This window comes from Podarcis filfolensis, assembly GCF_964270895.1.
Source record: "Podarcis filfolensis genome assembly, chromosome: 4".
Taxonomy (NCBI): domain Eukaryota; kingdom Metazoa; phylum Chordata; class Lepidosauria; order Squamata; family Lacertidae; genus Podarcis; species Podarcis filfolensis.
The window spans coordinates 30,068,668-30,081,991 of NC_139607.1; the positions used below are offsets into that span (position 1 = coordinate 30,068,668).

A 13,324-nucleotide genomic window follows, 5' to 3' on the forward strand; every position below is an offset into this window, starting at 1 on the left:
TGCCCCCAAAATCCTATCCTGGTGAGACCACCGTCTCCGTTGGTTCAGTGAGATTATTCCCAAGTAAGTGCAACACCCTTAGTACTTTAAAACAGTTGTGGGATGCATTCAAAATTATGCACTTTTAAATCTCATTTAAATTTCATTGGGAGAATTAAACACATTCTGATATTGGACAGTTTGCATAACTAAGAGACATGGGATTACACTGGAACTGGACTACTAAAGGGGCTATATCAAAACTGTTGAAATGCTGAAAGGATTTCTAGTGATTATGAAATATGCAATATTGTGCATACATTCACTGCAAGATGGCATGCCCTTCCCTCTGCCATATGTGAAGACTCACATATTATATCACAAAGACGGAAAGATTCATCAGTACCAACGATAGATGAATGGTTGTTGAAATTAAGACTTAGCTGAGATAGCAAAACTGGCACGTTTACTAAAGATTGGAAACCTCTCATAGACTTTTTGCGTGAAAAAGAAATAACAACATTTGGGTTTGAAGGCTGAAGATAATGTTTGCTTATAGAAAGTGGTTTTGTTAGGTGTTATAGTAGAGTGGAGGAACTGATTGTTGTTTATATATAGTGGGCAGATGATGAATCAGAAGTTCTCTTTTGTATTTCTCTTAATAAACTCTAATGAAATTTATTTTAAAACAAAATATTTTTTACCACCCCCTCCCTCCACTTTTCTCTTTCTTTCTCTCATTTTGTTTGAAGAAACACAAACAGAACCTGCCAGCAAAAATGCATAAAGGCTTCAGGTTACACACACCATCAAGTTATTATGCAGGAATCCTCCCAAGAGATGTTTATCTCCACTCTAGACCTTTGTCAGGTCAGGAAAGCAAAGAGATGCCTGTTACTTCACTGCTTCTTCAGTGACAGGCATCCACCCTGATTCCCTTATGCATAACAACTGCAGTGCAAAGACATCTTCACCGGGAAGAAGCAGTGGAGGAGGCAGCAAAGTTGAGCCCACTCAGGACCTCCTTGTCCTGCTTCTTGTGGCAATTCATGAAGAAAAAGAGCAGCAGCAATCTGACTTCCCAAACATGGACTCTCCTTCCTTGGAGGCATATATTTATATTTTACAATTTAAAGTACTCATGTTTACAATCCTTAAGATATCAGTGAGTTCCCTTCTTCTCTTTCCGTGGTTCATTTTACATATCACAAATCCCTGCCTATTTTACAAAACCTATTACAAAAAATTCAGTATTCCATTATTACATCCGTCAAAACTTGTTTACACTGTTGAATTTATCTTAATGCTGCCAGCATTTTCAGCCCATATATTCAATAAACGTTTCCCAATCTAAACGTATGTTCTTTTCCTTCTCTTATTCTATATGTTAAGTCTGCAAGCTGTGCATATTCTGCCAACTTAAGTTGCCATTCTTCTTTGGTTGGGACCTCACTAGTTTTCTATCTTTTGGCTAACAAAACACGGGATGCCACAGTAGTGGCACACATAAATAACCTTTTCTGACACCTGGGAATTTCAATCTGAATTCAGATTCCTTGGAGATTTTTAAGCAGAGGTTGGAGTAGCCATCAACTTTAGCTGAGCTTCCTGCATTGCTGGGGGTTGGACTAGATGACCCCTGGGACCCTTTCCAACTCTATAATTCTGTCTCTCCACAGAACAGGGCATAGACTGGAAAAAGGGGGCTACTTGGAGATCAACCGCAAGCTGGATGAGGGCAACACGTCTGTTCTCCTCTTTTAATAAAGCAAGAAAAAACTCGAAATCGACCTGGTGGCGTTCTCCCGCCCCTTACCGATCTTGGCCAAAGAAGCCAGCAGGATCCACAGGGTGATCTCGAAGGGCACCCTCACGTGCAGGTAATCCAAGGTGAAGACGTGCAGCCTGGTCTCCTCGAAGGGGGTCCCGCTGGGCGGCGCAGGGGTCTCCGCCCCGGGCGTGGGGCTGACGCCCAGCATCGCCGCCGGCTCGGGCGCTCCGCTTTCCGACAGGGCGAAGGAGACGTCGCCTGGCAAAAGCAGCAGAAGCCAAGCCGACAGCGCCAGCCAGGGGCCCGGCCGGCGGGGGCCCCGAGAAGCGCCCATCTCGCGGAGCTGCCGCCGCTTTCCCTCCCTCAGGCGCGCCTAGGAAAAGGAGCGGAGGAGCGCGCAGCTCCCCGCTCGCCTCAGCTGCGCCATGGTCGGCGGCGCTGTGTGGCGTGGGGGGTCCTGCCCTCGCCGCCTGCAGGGGGAGACAGGCGTCACGCGGCCGGGAGGCAGGCAGCTCGCGCGCACCTGCTGCTTGCTGGCCCCGCCCCTTTCTCGAGGGTCCGCCTCGCCCAACCCCTCTCGCCTCGCCAGGCGCTTTTCAGTGCCTGGCAGGGCGCGCGCGAGGCTGGCTGCTCCGGCGCGAGGAGGAGAAGGAGCGCCGGGCAGGGTCCGAGGCCGGTGGTGGCTCCCAGCTTTGCCTCAGAGTGTTCCGCGCTCTTTCCCCTCCCTCAGCCGGGACAGGTGGTGCCGCCAGCAGACCCGCCTCGGGTTCACCGAAGGTCACCCACGCGAGGCACAGGCAGGGCTGCAAATAGACACGCGCCCGCCCAGCCGGTCGGAAACACACCGGCGGCGGCTGCGGCTGCCGCTTCCCTGCGCGCGCCAAATCTCTGGGGCGAAGGGAGGGGGCGGGGGAATGGAGCGCCCGGCACGTCACCCCCTCCCTCAGTTGCAGGTTCTTGGAGAAGCGGGAGGCAGGCAAACTACCTGAGGTGTGAGGAGCAGGCAGGACAGCGAGGAAAGCCCGCGCAGACTCCACATCTCGATAACTGGAGATATCCTAGAGCTAAGCTTACCTGGAAGCTGGCGCCTATCAGGCCGGGACAGTCCCTCTGGTGCGTTTGGCTGCGACAACGGACGGACTCCTCAGCTTTGCCCGTTAAATGCTGGCAGCTTTGTGACAATAAAAGCATGCAGATCTGTGACACTGAAAGAGAAACCCCTTGCCTACTTGATGCAAAAGACCCCTAGACAGTTAAGTCCAGTCAAAGGCGACTGTGCGGTGTGGCGCTCATCTCGCTTTAGGCCAAGGGAGCCGGCATTTGTCCGCAGACAGCTTTCCGGGTCATGTGGCCAGCATGCGCTTCTGGCACAACGGAAAACCATGGCAGAAACCAGAGCGCATGGAAACACCGTTTGCCTTCCCACCTTCTACTTGCGCTGGCATGCTTTCTTTTCTTTTTTCAATTTTCCAATTTTATAACAAGCATAAGCAACATAAAAGAAAAAACATTACAATATAAAAAACAAACATACAGACATTTATCCCACCTGTTATAATCATACTTATAATTATAACCATTATTAAATGACTTCCTCAAATCACTCAAGTTGTGTTTCCATGTAGCTCATTGTAGCAGTTTTCCAATACTAATTTCCAATAAAATTAACTTAATCAATTAACATCTTTCTTTCTTTGCACTGGCATGTTTTCAAACTGCTAGGTTGGCACTGGGACTGAGCAACGGCCTTCTGATCGGCAAGCCCAAGAGGCTCAGTGGTTTAGACCACAGTGCCACTCGCATCCTACCTGTCAACAATGTGATGCAGCAGCAAAAAAAGCTAATGCTATTCTAGGCTACATCAACAGAAGTTTAGTGTCCAGATCAAGGGAAGTCATAGCGCCACTCTATTCTGCCTTGGTCAGACCCCACCTGGAATGCTGTGTCCAATTCTGGGCACCACAATTTAAGAAGGATGTTGACAAGCTGGGACATATGCAGAGGAAGGGCAACCAAGATGATCAAGGGTCTGGAAACCAGACCTTATGAGCAACAGTTGAAGGAGCTGGGTATGTTTAGCTTGGAAAAGTGGAGACTGAGAAGAGAGATGACAGCCATCTTCAAATATCTCAAGGGCCGTCACATGGAAGCTTGTTTTCTCCTGCTCCACAGGCTAGGACCCGAACCAGTGGCTTCAAGTTACAAGAAATGAGATTCTGACTGAACATTTGGAAGAACTTTCTGACAGCAAGAGCTGTTCAACAGTGGAACGGACTCCCTCAGGAGATTGCAAGCTCTGCTTCTATGGAGGTTTATAAGAGAGGTTGGATGGCATAAATGGTTTAGCTGACATTCCTGCATTGCAGGGGGTTGGAGTAGATGGCACTTGGGGTCCCTTCCAACACTATGATTCTATGAAGTGAGTGAAAGCCCAGCAAAGCTTGTGCCACCGTTAATAACCATGGCTATTCTTGCTGCAACGGAATAAGGCTAGCTCCTCTGTAGGCTGTGGAGAAGCTGCACTTTGCCAGATGTTGTTGGACTCTAGGTCCCATCAGCCCATCAGGGAGCGTGGTCAGCGGTCAGGGATGATGGGAGTTGTAGTCCAGCAACAGCTAGAAGGTCACATGTTCATAGGAAGCTGCCTTGTAGAGCCAGAACACTCATCCATCCAGCCCAGAATGGTAGCCAATGGCTGCCCAGGATGTCAGACAGGGACTCTTTCCCAGCCCTATACTTTGAGATGATGGAAATTGAACATGGGATGCTTTGCATGAAAATCATGGGCTTTACAACTGACCTATGGATCTCTCACTCAGCAGCATGCATGCACACATATATCTCAAGCTTAATATTTCAAAAGTCCTTGGAAAGGACATGTCACTGACTCCCTTGAGAGCTTTGCACTTGTTTGCACTTACGATCATATTAGTGTTGATGTCTTGGATGCTGCCAACCCCGGGGTCCTGTGAATAAATAGAATTCTGCTTCCAATAATATCCATGACTAGGTGCCCATAGTTTTGTGTCAGTGCAGAATTAGATACTAGGAGGCCAAGCTTCTCATAGCCTGGATAATTCAGGCAGGATAGCTCTGATTAATTGGAAGCATTGGAATTGTCCTGTGGAATCAGGTCTTTTTCTATCATGGCACTTATTCAGGGCTTTTTATTTATTTTGATCTTTTAGAAAAACTGATATGGAGTTGCCACTTATGGAAGAATATTAGGCTACCCAGTAAGCTTTGTACACAGACAGGCTATCACGTTGTTTCTGTGGCCAATTAACTCTTTGTGGCAAATAATATAATAAGAGCTGCTGAATGGGCTGTGAGACAAATTGGGAAGCCCCAGGTTTTAACAGTGAATTTGCTGGGTGGTATCAAGGCAAGCTCTTATTCTAATACCCAGCTCCACATCTTTAAAATGGGTCCTGCCCTTCAGAGTTGTTCTAAGAATTGTAAAAAGATAGTGTGTGATTTGAACATTCAAAAGTAGGAAACAACAAATTCCAATTAAAAACCAACTCATAATTAATGATTAAATGACCGTGTGTGACAGCACGACATTAATAAAGGCACATAAATAAATAAAAAACCTCTCCCTCTCCATTTGAAACAGTCACTTGCCTCACCCTGAGTACTTGTTCTCATGACAATTGTCTCATGACCATCTTCCCACACCCTTGTGAAGGCAAGCCTCCTAGGCATGTAGATTCGAGGACTGTAGCAACATTCCACTGAATGAATAGAAAACCTCATGCCCAAGAAGTGCGGGCGTGTTTGAAGTTCTGGCTATTGCCACAATGTATTTTCTTAGCCACAGAAATAACTAGGAATTCATCATCCTTTCTCCCTTGGGGCACTAATGCATTTTATTAATGGACTTGTTGGATGTTCCCCATTTGGAACACCAATGTGCGGTAAAAGGAGATCACAGGTAATGTGACATTGTAGAGCCAAACTAGAGACAGCACAGACATCTCGACCACGTTTAATAACCTTTTAGGCTCATACAGAAGTACCTGCTTAATATTTAAACAAAAGTTATTTCAAAATGGAAAAGCAAACGCCAAATTGCAGCACAACAATTGATTGGACTCTAAAATCAACATAGATAGATAGATAGATAGATAGATAGATAGATTCTTTATTGTCATTACACACGTGCAACATCAGACAATGTAGCATAAAAAAATGTTTTTATTTTCATTTGGATTAAGAAACACAACTTCGGGTTTCTATATTATGATACACTATGTAAAGGATGCATTCAAAATCACGTTGGGGCGCAATAGGGCAACTTCCAAATGTAAGCATAATTTTCATAAATATTTAAAACCCACTTTGGAGATTTCTGAGACTGAAACTGCATTAGGGAAGCAGTTTCGTTTATCTTTCCCCCGTTTCATTTTAAACCAACAGCAGGCTCAGTAGGTTGCAATATTGAGTGGACAACTGTGGAAAGAAAGGAACTGCTTAATCCTCTCCTTTCTGCCTTTTTCCTGGTTCTGCCGTTTTCCTGATTGGCCATCCAATTGCCTTTCCCTCTGCAAAATGCAGGTACTGAGATATGTTCTACTATAGGCACAAAAGGCAGAGTGAGATGATTGACTTGGGCCACAGGTCCTGAGGAACAGTGGCAGCTTCACTGTAGCTGTGGGCATCTGAAGTATCCAACCATTCCTCTCTGTTGGAAGAATATGCCACACCAGCTTGCTCCGAGCTCCCTAAACTAGCCTGATGTTCCAAGTAAGTGCAGCATGTGATCCTGTCACCAGTATTGGAGTAAGATTTAGCTCTCCATGCAGTCAGCTTCTGTACATGGAATGGGGAGGGTTGTCATCTTGACCTCAGGCAGCAAAATGCCTTGAAGCAGCCATGCATGCAGCCAGTGTTACAAATAATTTACTCCCCTTGGAAAGAGGCAAAGTATCAGCAGTAATGTAAACAATATTTATGATTCTTAATACAAACCAGTTCAATCCTATGCAAACATGTCAGTTTAAGGATTGTTGGCCACAATGTTTAATACACAGTAGTAGACTTCTTGCAGGCTTTTGTTACATGTACTATATATATTAGAGCTAGGCTGTAATCCAGTGCAGAATTAAACAAGAAAGAGAATTGCCCCCCAAGTGGCATGTACACTCAGCAGCTGCCCACAGATGGAACTGATGTGCCATTGTAGCAAGATGCATAGGCCATCTTACTTTGGTTAAACAATACTTACAAGGCAGCTAGGTGGTTACTGAATGTGGCACTGAAAAATCAAGGCTTGCTTGATTCCTAGCATGTCTACACAACACATTTAATATAATTTAAGGCCTGTTGAACTGCTAGGAAGGAAGGAACCCTAAAAATGATACTTCTTTGGTGGTTCTTTGATATGCACCAAAAGAGACCAGGAAGTATCAGGGTTCAGCAGTTGGGATTTGAAGCTGAGTCCCACCAGCTGCAGAGTGGGAGCTTAACATGGGCGTCGCTAGGATTTGTGTTGGATGGAGCAGACTTTGTTGGGGGGTGCAGAATCTCAGATTAGTATTGGTTTTGATTGATTGATTGATTTAGCGGGGCAGCTTCCCCTCCCCCGCTCCCTTGCCTACGCCCATGAACCCTAACCATTGTAGCACACTGCCTCATTTGATTTCAAAGGTGTTTTTTTACATGGTCTCTGTGGACAGCTTTTACTGAAGCAGGACAGATCTATAACAGGGAACGTCACATTGTTGAATTTGTAGCAGCTGGAACAGATTCATTTCTTCTGGGGAACATTGTATCTCCTGTGTTGAAACAATTCAATTGGTTAAACAAGAAATCTTGGACTGAGCATATCTCATTACACAATCTTATTTGTCTACGTCAAAGTCATGGAATTAATCTTGAGTAGGTTCGCAGTACGATAGAATACATTGTTGGGACTTCCGGGTTAGTGCCTCCGGTAATGGCGGAATTCCTCTGATCGGGAGGAATCCGCTCCGTGGAAATCAGGGTCTGGCTGCCGCGGGAAAGGCGGAGACCCACCAAAAACCACAGGCGGGAGAAGCCTGTGGACGTGGGATTCGGCTGGCACCTTTAGCACCTCCCCTACTCGCGGGGAAACCCGGTTTCGGGGATCCGGAGCGACGTGGGGTGAGTGGCGCGGTGCTTCGAATTGACTGCTTCTTTCACGGAGTGAAGCCGCATTGCTGTTGCCAGAGAGCGCTGACTTTTTCCTGTGGACAATTGGACTTTAAACAACTACCCGTGAGTAGAACGGAAAATTGGATCTTTAAACATCGTAATTTGGCATCGAAACGGGAAGGTTTCAAACAGGAAGTCCGCCTTCCTCTTTTGTAAATAGATTGAAGCAAAGACGCTGCAAGCTAAAGTCTTGGAAAGTCTTTTGTAAAGGAGTAAATTTCCATCAGTTAAAATTATTAAACCCCCCTTGGAAGCAGGGGAAGAGGGGGAAAATTTTGGACCTAGTAAGCCTGCAGGAGAGAGTGATAAAAATTAAATTACCACCACTCTGAACCTGGAAACGGGCTGCCAGTAAGATTGACGTCTTGGGAGAGTTCATTGACTGTGAACAGAACGTATGTTGACAGCTGGCTAAATAAGAGAAATATATTGTTTCCATTGTCCTCTTCTGCATTTAAAAAGGAGGAAAAGTAACTGAAAATTGAAACTAATCTTATTGCTTAAACTGTGCTTGAAAGGATTGATACAAGTGGAGACTGTTTCCCTCTAGAGGGAGCTTTTGAAACTGTTACAAGAGTGGAGCTGGGGAATCTCCAGCTGCAAGATAAGAAATTGTGAGAATCAGGGATTGACCTTGGACCATTTAAGAATGTTGACAGAAGAAGCTTTAGTGACTGTACTAGGTAAGATAAGCTATTCGCTGGAACAGCTCCACAAGAAGACGGATGTTATGACTACTAAAATTGATAACTTGGGACAAAAAGTGATTAGTTTGGGACAAAAAGTGAACATCAATACAGAAATTATTCAGGATTTGACACAGGAATCTACTTCGACAGGACAAATTGGGGAGAAGACGAAGGAGAAAGTTGTTGTTGAACCTAAAATAATACAAGTGGGAGCACCAGCCTTACAGAGGCAAATTGAGGACTATAAGTTGAGGCCTTTTATGATTGAGTATAGAAAAAGTCAGCCTTTGAGGATCGGAGCCCTGCTTGGACTGGAGAAGGAAAGTTGGATAGATCCCTTCATGCAGGGATTTATTGACTGTTGGGACCTGGATTTGGGTCAGGAGGTGATTGGAGTTGTGGGGGCCTTTGGATTTGGAGGAATTTTGAAACATGTCCTGAAATATTATATGGACCTTAGTTTTAACTATGGAGAGCTGGCTGATCTGTCGAGAAGGAATAAAAGCATTGTTAGGCCGGAGTCTCCCCGAGATCTGCTCTTCAGCATCAAAGAATATGAAGAAGATCTGCAGAAGGGACTTGGAAAAGAGTTAAGAGCCTCGGACAGAAGATCTCCAGGTTGATGAACTATATGGATTTGACGAAAATGACTGGCAGAATCCGAGACCAGGGAGAAGAGATGGTGGGAAAAGATTGGAAAAGTTTAAAGTTTATATATAGAAATACTGTAAAATTAATGAGTGTTAGAAAAATGTTGGAATGAAATTTTATGGCTTTAGTAGAAATGTGATAAGGAGTTAAGCATAAATAAGTACTTTAGCATTAATGGAAAATAAGGTTAAAAATATGTTAAGATATTTATATGACAAAAAATAGAGAAAGATGGAAAGGAATTGCTGAAACAATTAACAGAAGTGGAATACAAAAAGGGAGGTGAGAGGAGGTCGATGAAACAAGGGAATGAAAGATAGAGTATTGAAATGGTAAGATGTATGTTTTTAAATTGCTGTTGTTTTGTTTTGTTTAGTTTAATGTGTTAAGGTTGTGTTTTGTATTGTTTATATATTGTATTGTATTGTTTCTTTTTCTCTCTCTTTTGTTTTTTCTTTTTGTCTTTTTTCTTCTCTTTTTTTCTTGTAAGGTTCTAAAAGTAATAAATATTATTTTTTTAAAAAAAGTACGATAGAAACATTGTTCATGGATATAACGGGAGGACAGAAGTGATCTTGGAGATTGCGCCACTCCATTCTGAGTCCTTTGTCTTTAGGAGCAAATGCACAGCTGATTATTCTGTGTGTTTGCTTCCTAGCAAGGGTGAGGCATAAGCATATGCATTATTTATCCAATTGCCCTGAATTCTGCAAAAAAAAAAAAAAAGTTCATAAAATGGACCAGAAAGCTGTGATTGCTTTCCAGAAATGACAACAGTCTTCAGTCCCTTAGTTCAATATTGCAATTAGAATATTATTTTAAGTGGGGCAAGCAATATTGAAGGAAATTGTAGGACAATAGTTGTGTGTCAGGGAGAGCAGTGTGATAATATATGTAAAGACAACCTTGCAACTTCAAATTACCGTATTTTTCGCCCCATAGGACACACCGGCCCATAGGACGCACCAAGTTTTTTGGGGGGGAAATAAAGGAAAAAAAATTATTTCCCCCCCAGGCGCTTGTGGGGCCGGCAGCGGGGAGACGCACTGTGCCTCCCAGCTGTCCCCGGAGCTTGCACACCAACCCCTCTCGCTCTCCAGGCTTCAGCGAAAGCCTGCATTTGCCCCATAGGACGCACACACATTTCCCCTTCATTTTTGGAGGGGGAAAAGTGCGTCCTATAGGGCGAAAAATACGGTACCATTTATTCCTGACATCCCTTTTTGAAGAAATGAGACCACTTGTTTTGGCAAAACCTTATCTTTCTTAGGAGGTACATCTATGTGAAAAACATATCAAGGACATATTGTGATAGTGCAAAAGTAATGGCTGTTTTTGAAACCTATTCAGCCCATGATTGGGTTGACCATAAAAGATAATTATTAAAAACATAAAATGATAAGCCTCTATAAATAACAAAGCAAAACTGAATTATTGAAATATTTATAGGCTGTGCTTTCATAAAAATACAGTAAGGCACATATAGCCATAATTCTATACTTCTGCAGTTTCCCCACAGTCCAGTAGCCATTTATATGCTATGAAATGCATATTTTTTCTATTTATGTGAATAAGCAAGATCCCCAGAAGCTGGATGTCATAGGACTATGATGGGATGAGGCACAAATCTGTTTCCAAGTAGGAATAGCTTTGAATTTTGATGCCTATAACCAATTAAAGGATTTGCATTTTGATCCAAAGTATGGCTAAGCTGCCCATTTGGAAGTGCATCAAATTCTTTCAAGAGATATCTAGCATTCTGTAATGTTACCACAAGCTTGATATGACTATTCATTTTACTGTCATGCATTTGCTAATAATAATAATAATGATGATGGTGGTGGTGGTGGTGGTGGTCTGGTCGAATGAGTATTCATTATTCTTTCCTTCCCTTCTTTATCATTGATCACAATACCTCTGCCTGATGAAATTTTGGTGAATCAGATATGTACCTTCCCACATATTTTTTTTTTAAATCCCTGCAAACCAGCCACATTTGTGCTCAGATAAGGGGTGATTTTCAGGTTCAGTCCTGGCAGTCAAGTCCACAAATGAAACACATGACATCTCATATTTTCTTCTGTGGGAACTTTGGAACTTCCTGTTTTGTACTATAGATATAAACCAGGGACAAGGGACTCTTGCTGGAAGAGTGATAAAGCTCCCTTTTAAGGCGATTGTGAGATCTATACTGTATCATGAGTCAAAGGCAGCTAGGGGCAAGGGGCAAACCATCTGGACTCCCATGCTTTGGGGAGAGGGCAAAAATATTGCACAAAATCTTGCCTGCCTCCATTAGTCAGGCAACTGTCTTATTTGGAAGTAAATACTTGTTTCTCTTTGTTCATGACTTAGATTTGTGTATTTCCAATGCAGTGTTCATATCATGCATTAAATAAAATTCTCTACTCCAGTTGTAATGAAAATTGCTTCACAGGGAAATCAGTAAAGGTCTTGCCTCTAAATTTACATGCTTTATCTTAATGAAACATACACTGCTCCATGCCCTGCAGTGTTAATCACTTCATTTCAGCCTTATTTTCCGAAAGTGACTGATCGCTCAGTGATAAGGCAAAATACAGCCTGCTGAAAACAGATCACAAAATGCTCATGCAAAACAGCAAGCTTGAAATCAGCCCAAGCAGGAAAGCCTTAGTGAAAGTTTCTACCCAACATGCTCATTAATCCCAAGAGTTTGTAGTTTTGAAGTGACACACTGCCTGTGCATTTAACTTTTCAGGTGAATCTCTTCAGCAATAGCTTTTAGAGAGCAAGGTGGTTTCAAAGACCATAGCAGGCTTTGTGAGCACATTTAGCATCACCCTCCGTAAGTAAGTATGCTCACTGCTGGCTTGCTGAGGTTGAATTCACTTTACCATGCCCAACTAGAAGGTGGCCTAAGCAGATATGGTCTGCACAGCTCATAATCTCTCTGTAATGACTTTAGGGGTTGCTTGTGCGTAAATAGCCGCCGCTCTGGGCTAGGTTGGCTGGTTAAACCATTTCTCGCTGGACAGCCATCCACTCCGTGGCTGTTCAGTCGCTGGCAGAATCCGTCAGTGGGCGTTTCTTAAACCTTTTCCAACATAAAAGTTGTTTGACGCTCAGTCTCCTCCTACTCTCCCTGCACGGAAGTCTTCTGCGCAGGGAGGGCGTGGGTAGCAGAGGACCTGTGCTCTCCCCGCTGGTGTCCAGTGAAGAGTCCCGGAGCCTGCTCTCTGCTTCCCCCATTGGCCCCCCTCTATCCCTGGTGTAGCACTGATTTTCTTCCCCAACAGGTGACTTGCCTCTCTCCCTGCTTGGCCCCTCTCCAGCATCGTTGTGGAGCCTCGCCTCCTCCTCTAGTTTCGATGGCAGTTCCCTGACACTCTCTGAGCCGAGTGTGCCCTCCAGCAGACCTGCTGGCTGCTTGACAACTTTCCCATGCCGCTTAGGCAATCCAAGACAAGCAGTAAAAACAGGTGGTTCATCATATTGCTGATGATGGCTGCAGGCTGCACAATCTCTTTCGTGCATCAGAGTTTAACGCAGGCCTAAGGCAGGAAAGCTCAGGTCTTCAAAAGCTCTGGGTCTTTCCACACTTGCCTTTTATAGTGGCCTAGTTGCTGTTTGATCTGACATTTGTAAGTGTGGATTTGGGGCTGATTGTGGGCTCCTTCGGTCACACGTTGCTGCTATTCGAGTGCGAGTGAGGTTTTAATTCCCACACTAACGGTTGGTTGTGCCTGAATTGAAAAAAGTCCTATGGTTATAGTCACACCCTCAAACTTCCTTCAGTCAGTAAATGACAGAGTTAGGAGCATGTGTACGGGGAGAGTAATTTTTTTTAAAAAAAAAAATAGTATTCCAGAACTCTCACCTTGTGGATTTATAGGAGGTTAGAACAGGTTAGCTGTAACTTTGTGTGTCTAAGCTACAGCTCATCCCAGAACACCCATTGCAATCAAGCATTTTCTTCTCAGACACTGTCATGCAGGCATTAGTTGGGGTGTGGGTGGGGGTCGAGAAAGAAAAATGGAGAAGTTGCCTTTTGACCGCAGAAATCCTCGCAGGA

General features: G+C 44.2%; 1 protein-coding gene across 2 annotated transcripts in view; it reads right to left on the reverse strand.

The window, feature by feature from the left end:
- Positions 1-2,550, reverse strand: part of SLC9A2 (solute carrier family 9 member A2) — a 28,672-nt gene extending 26,122 nt beyond the window's left edge. Inside the window, exon 1 of one of the 2 annotated variants that reach the window (XM_083610623.1) lies at positions 1,796-2,550. In XM_083610623.1, coding sequence (XP_083466749.1) covers positions 1,796-2,084 — 289 coding nt within the window. In that variant the 5' untranslated portion in view covers positions 2,085-2,550. The remainder of the gene's footprint in view (positions 1-1,795) is intronic. The other variant, XM_083610624.1, reaches the window with a different exon arrangement.
- Positions 2,551-13,324: the final 10,774 nt, after the last annotated feature.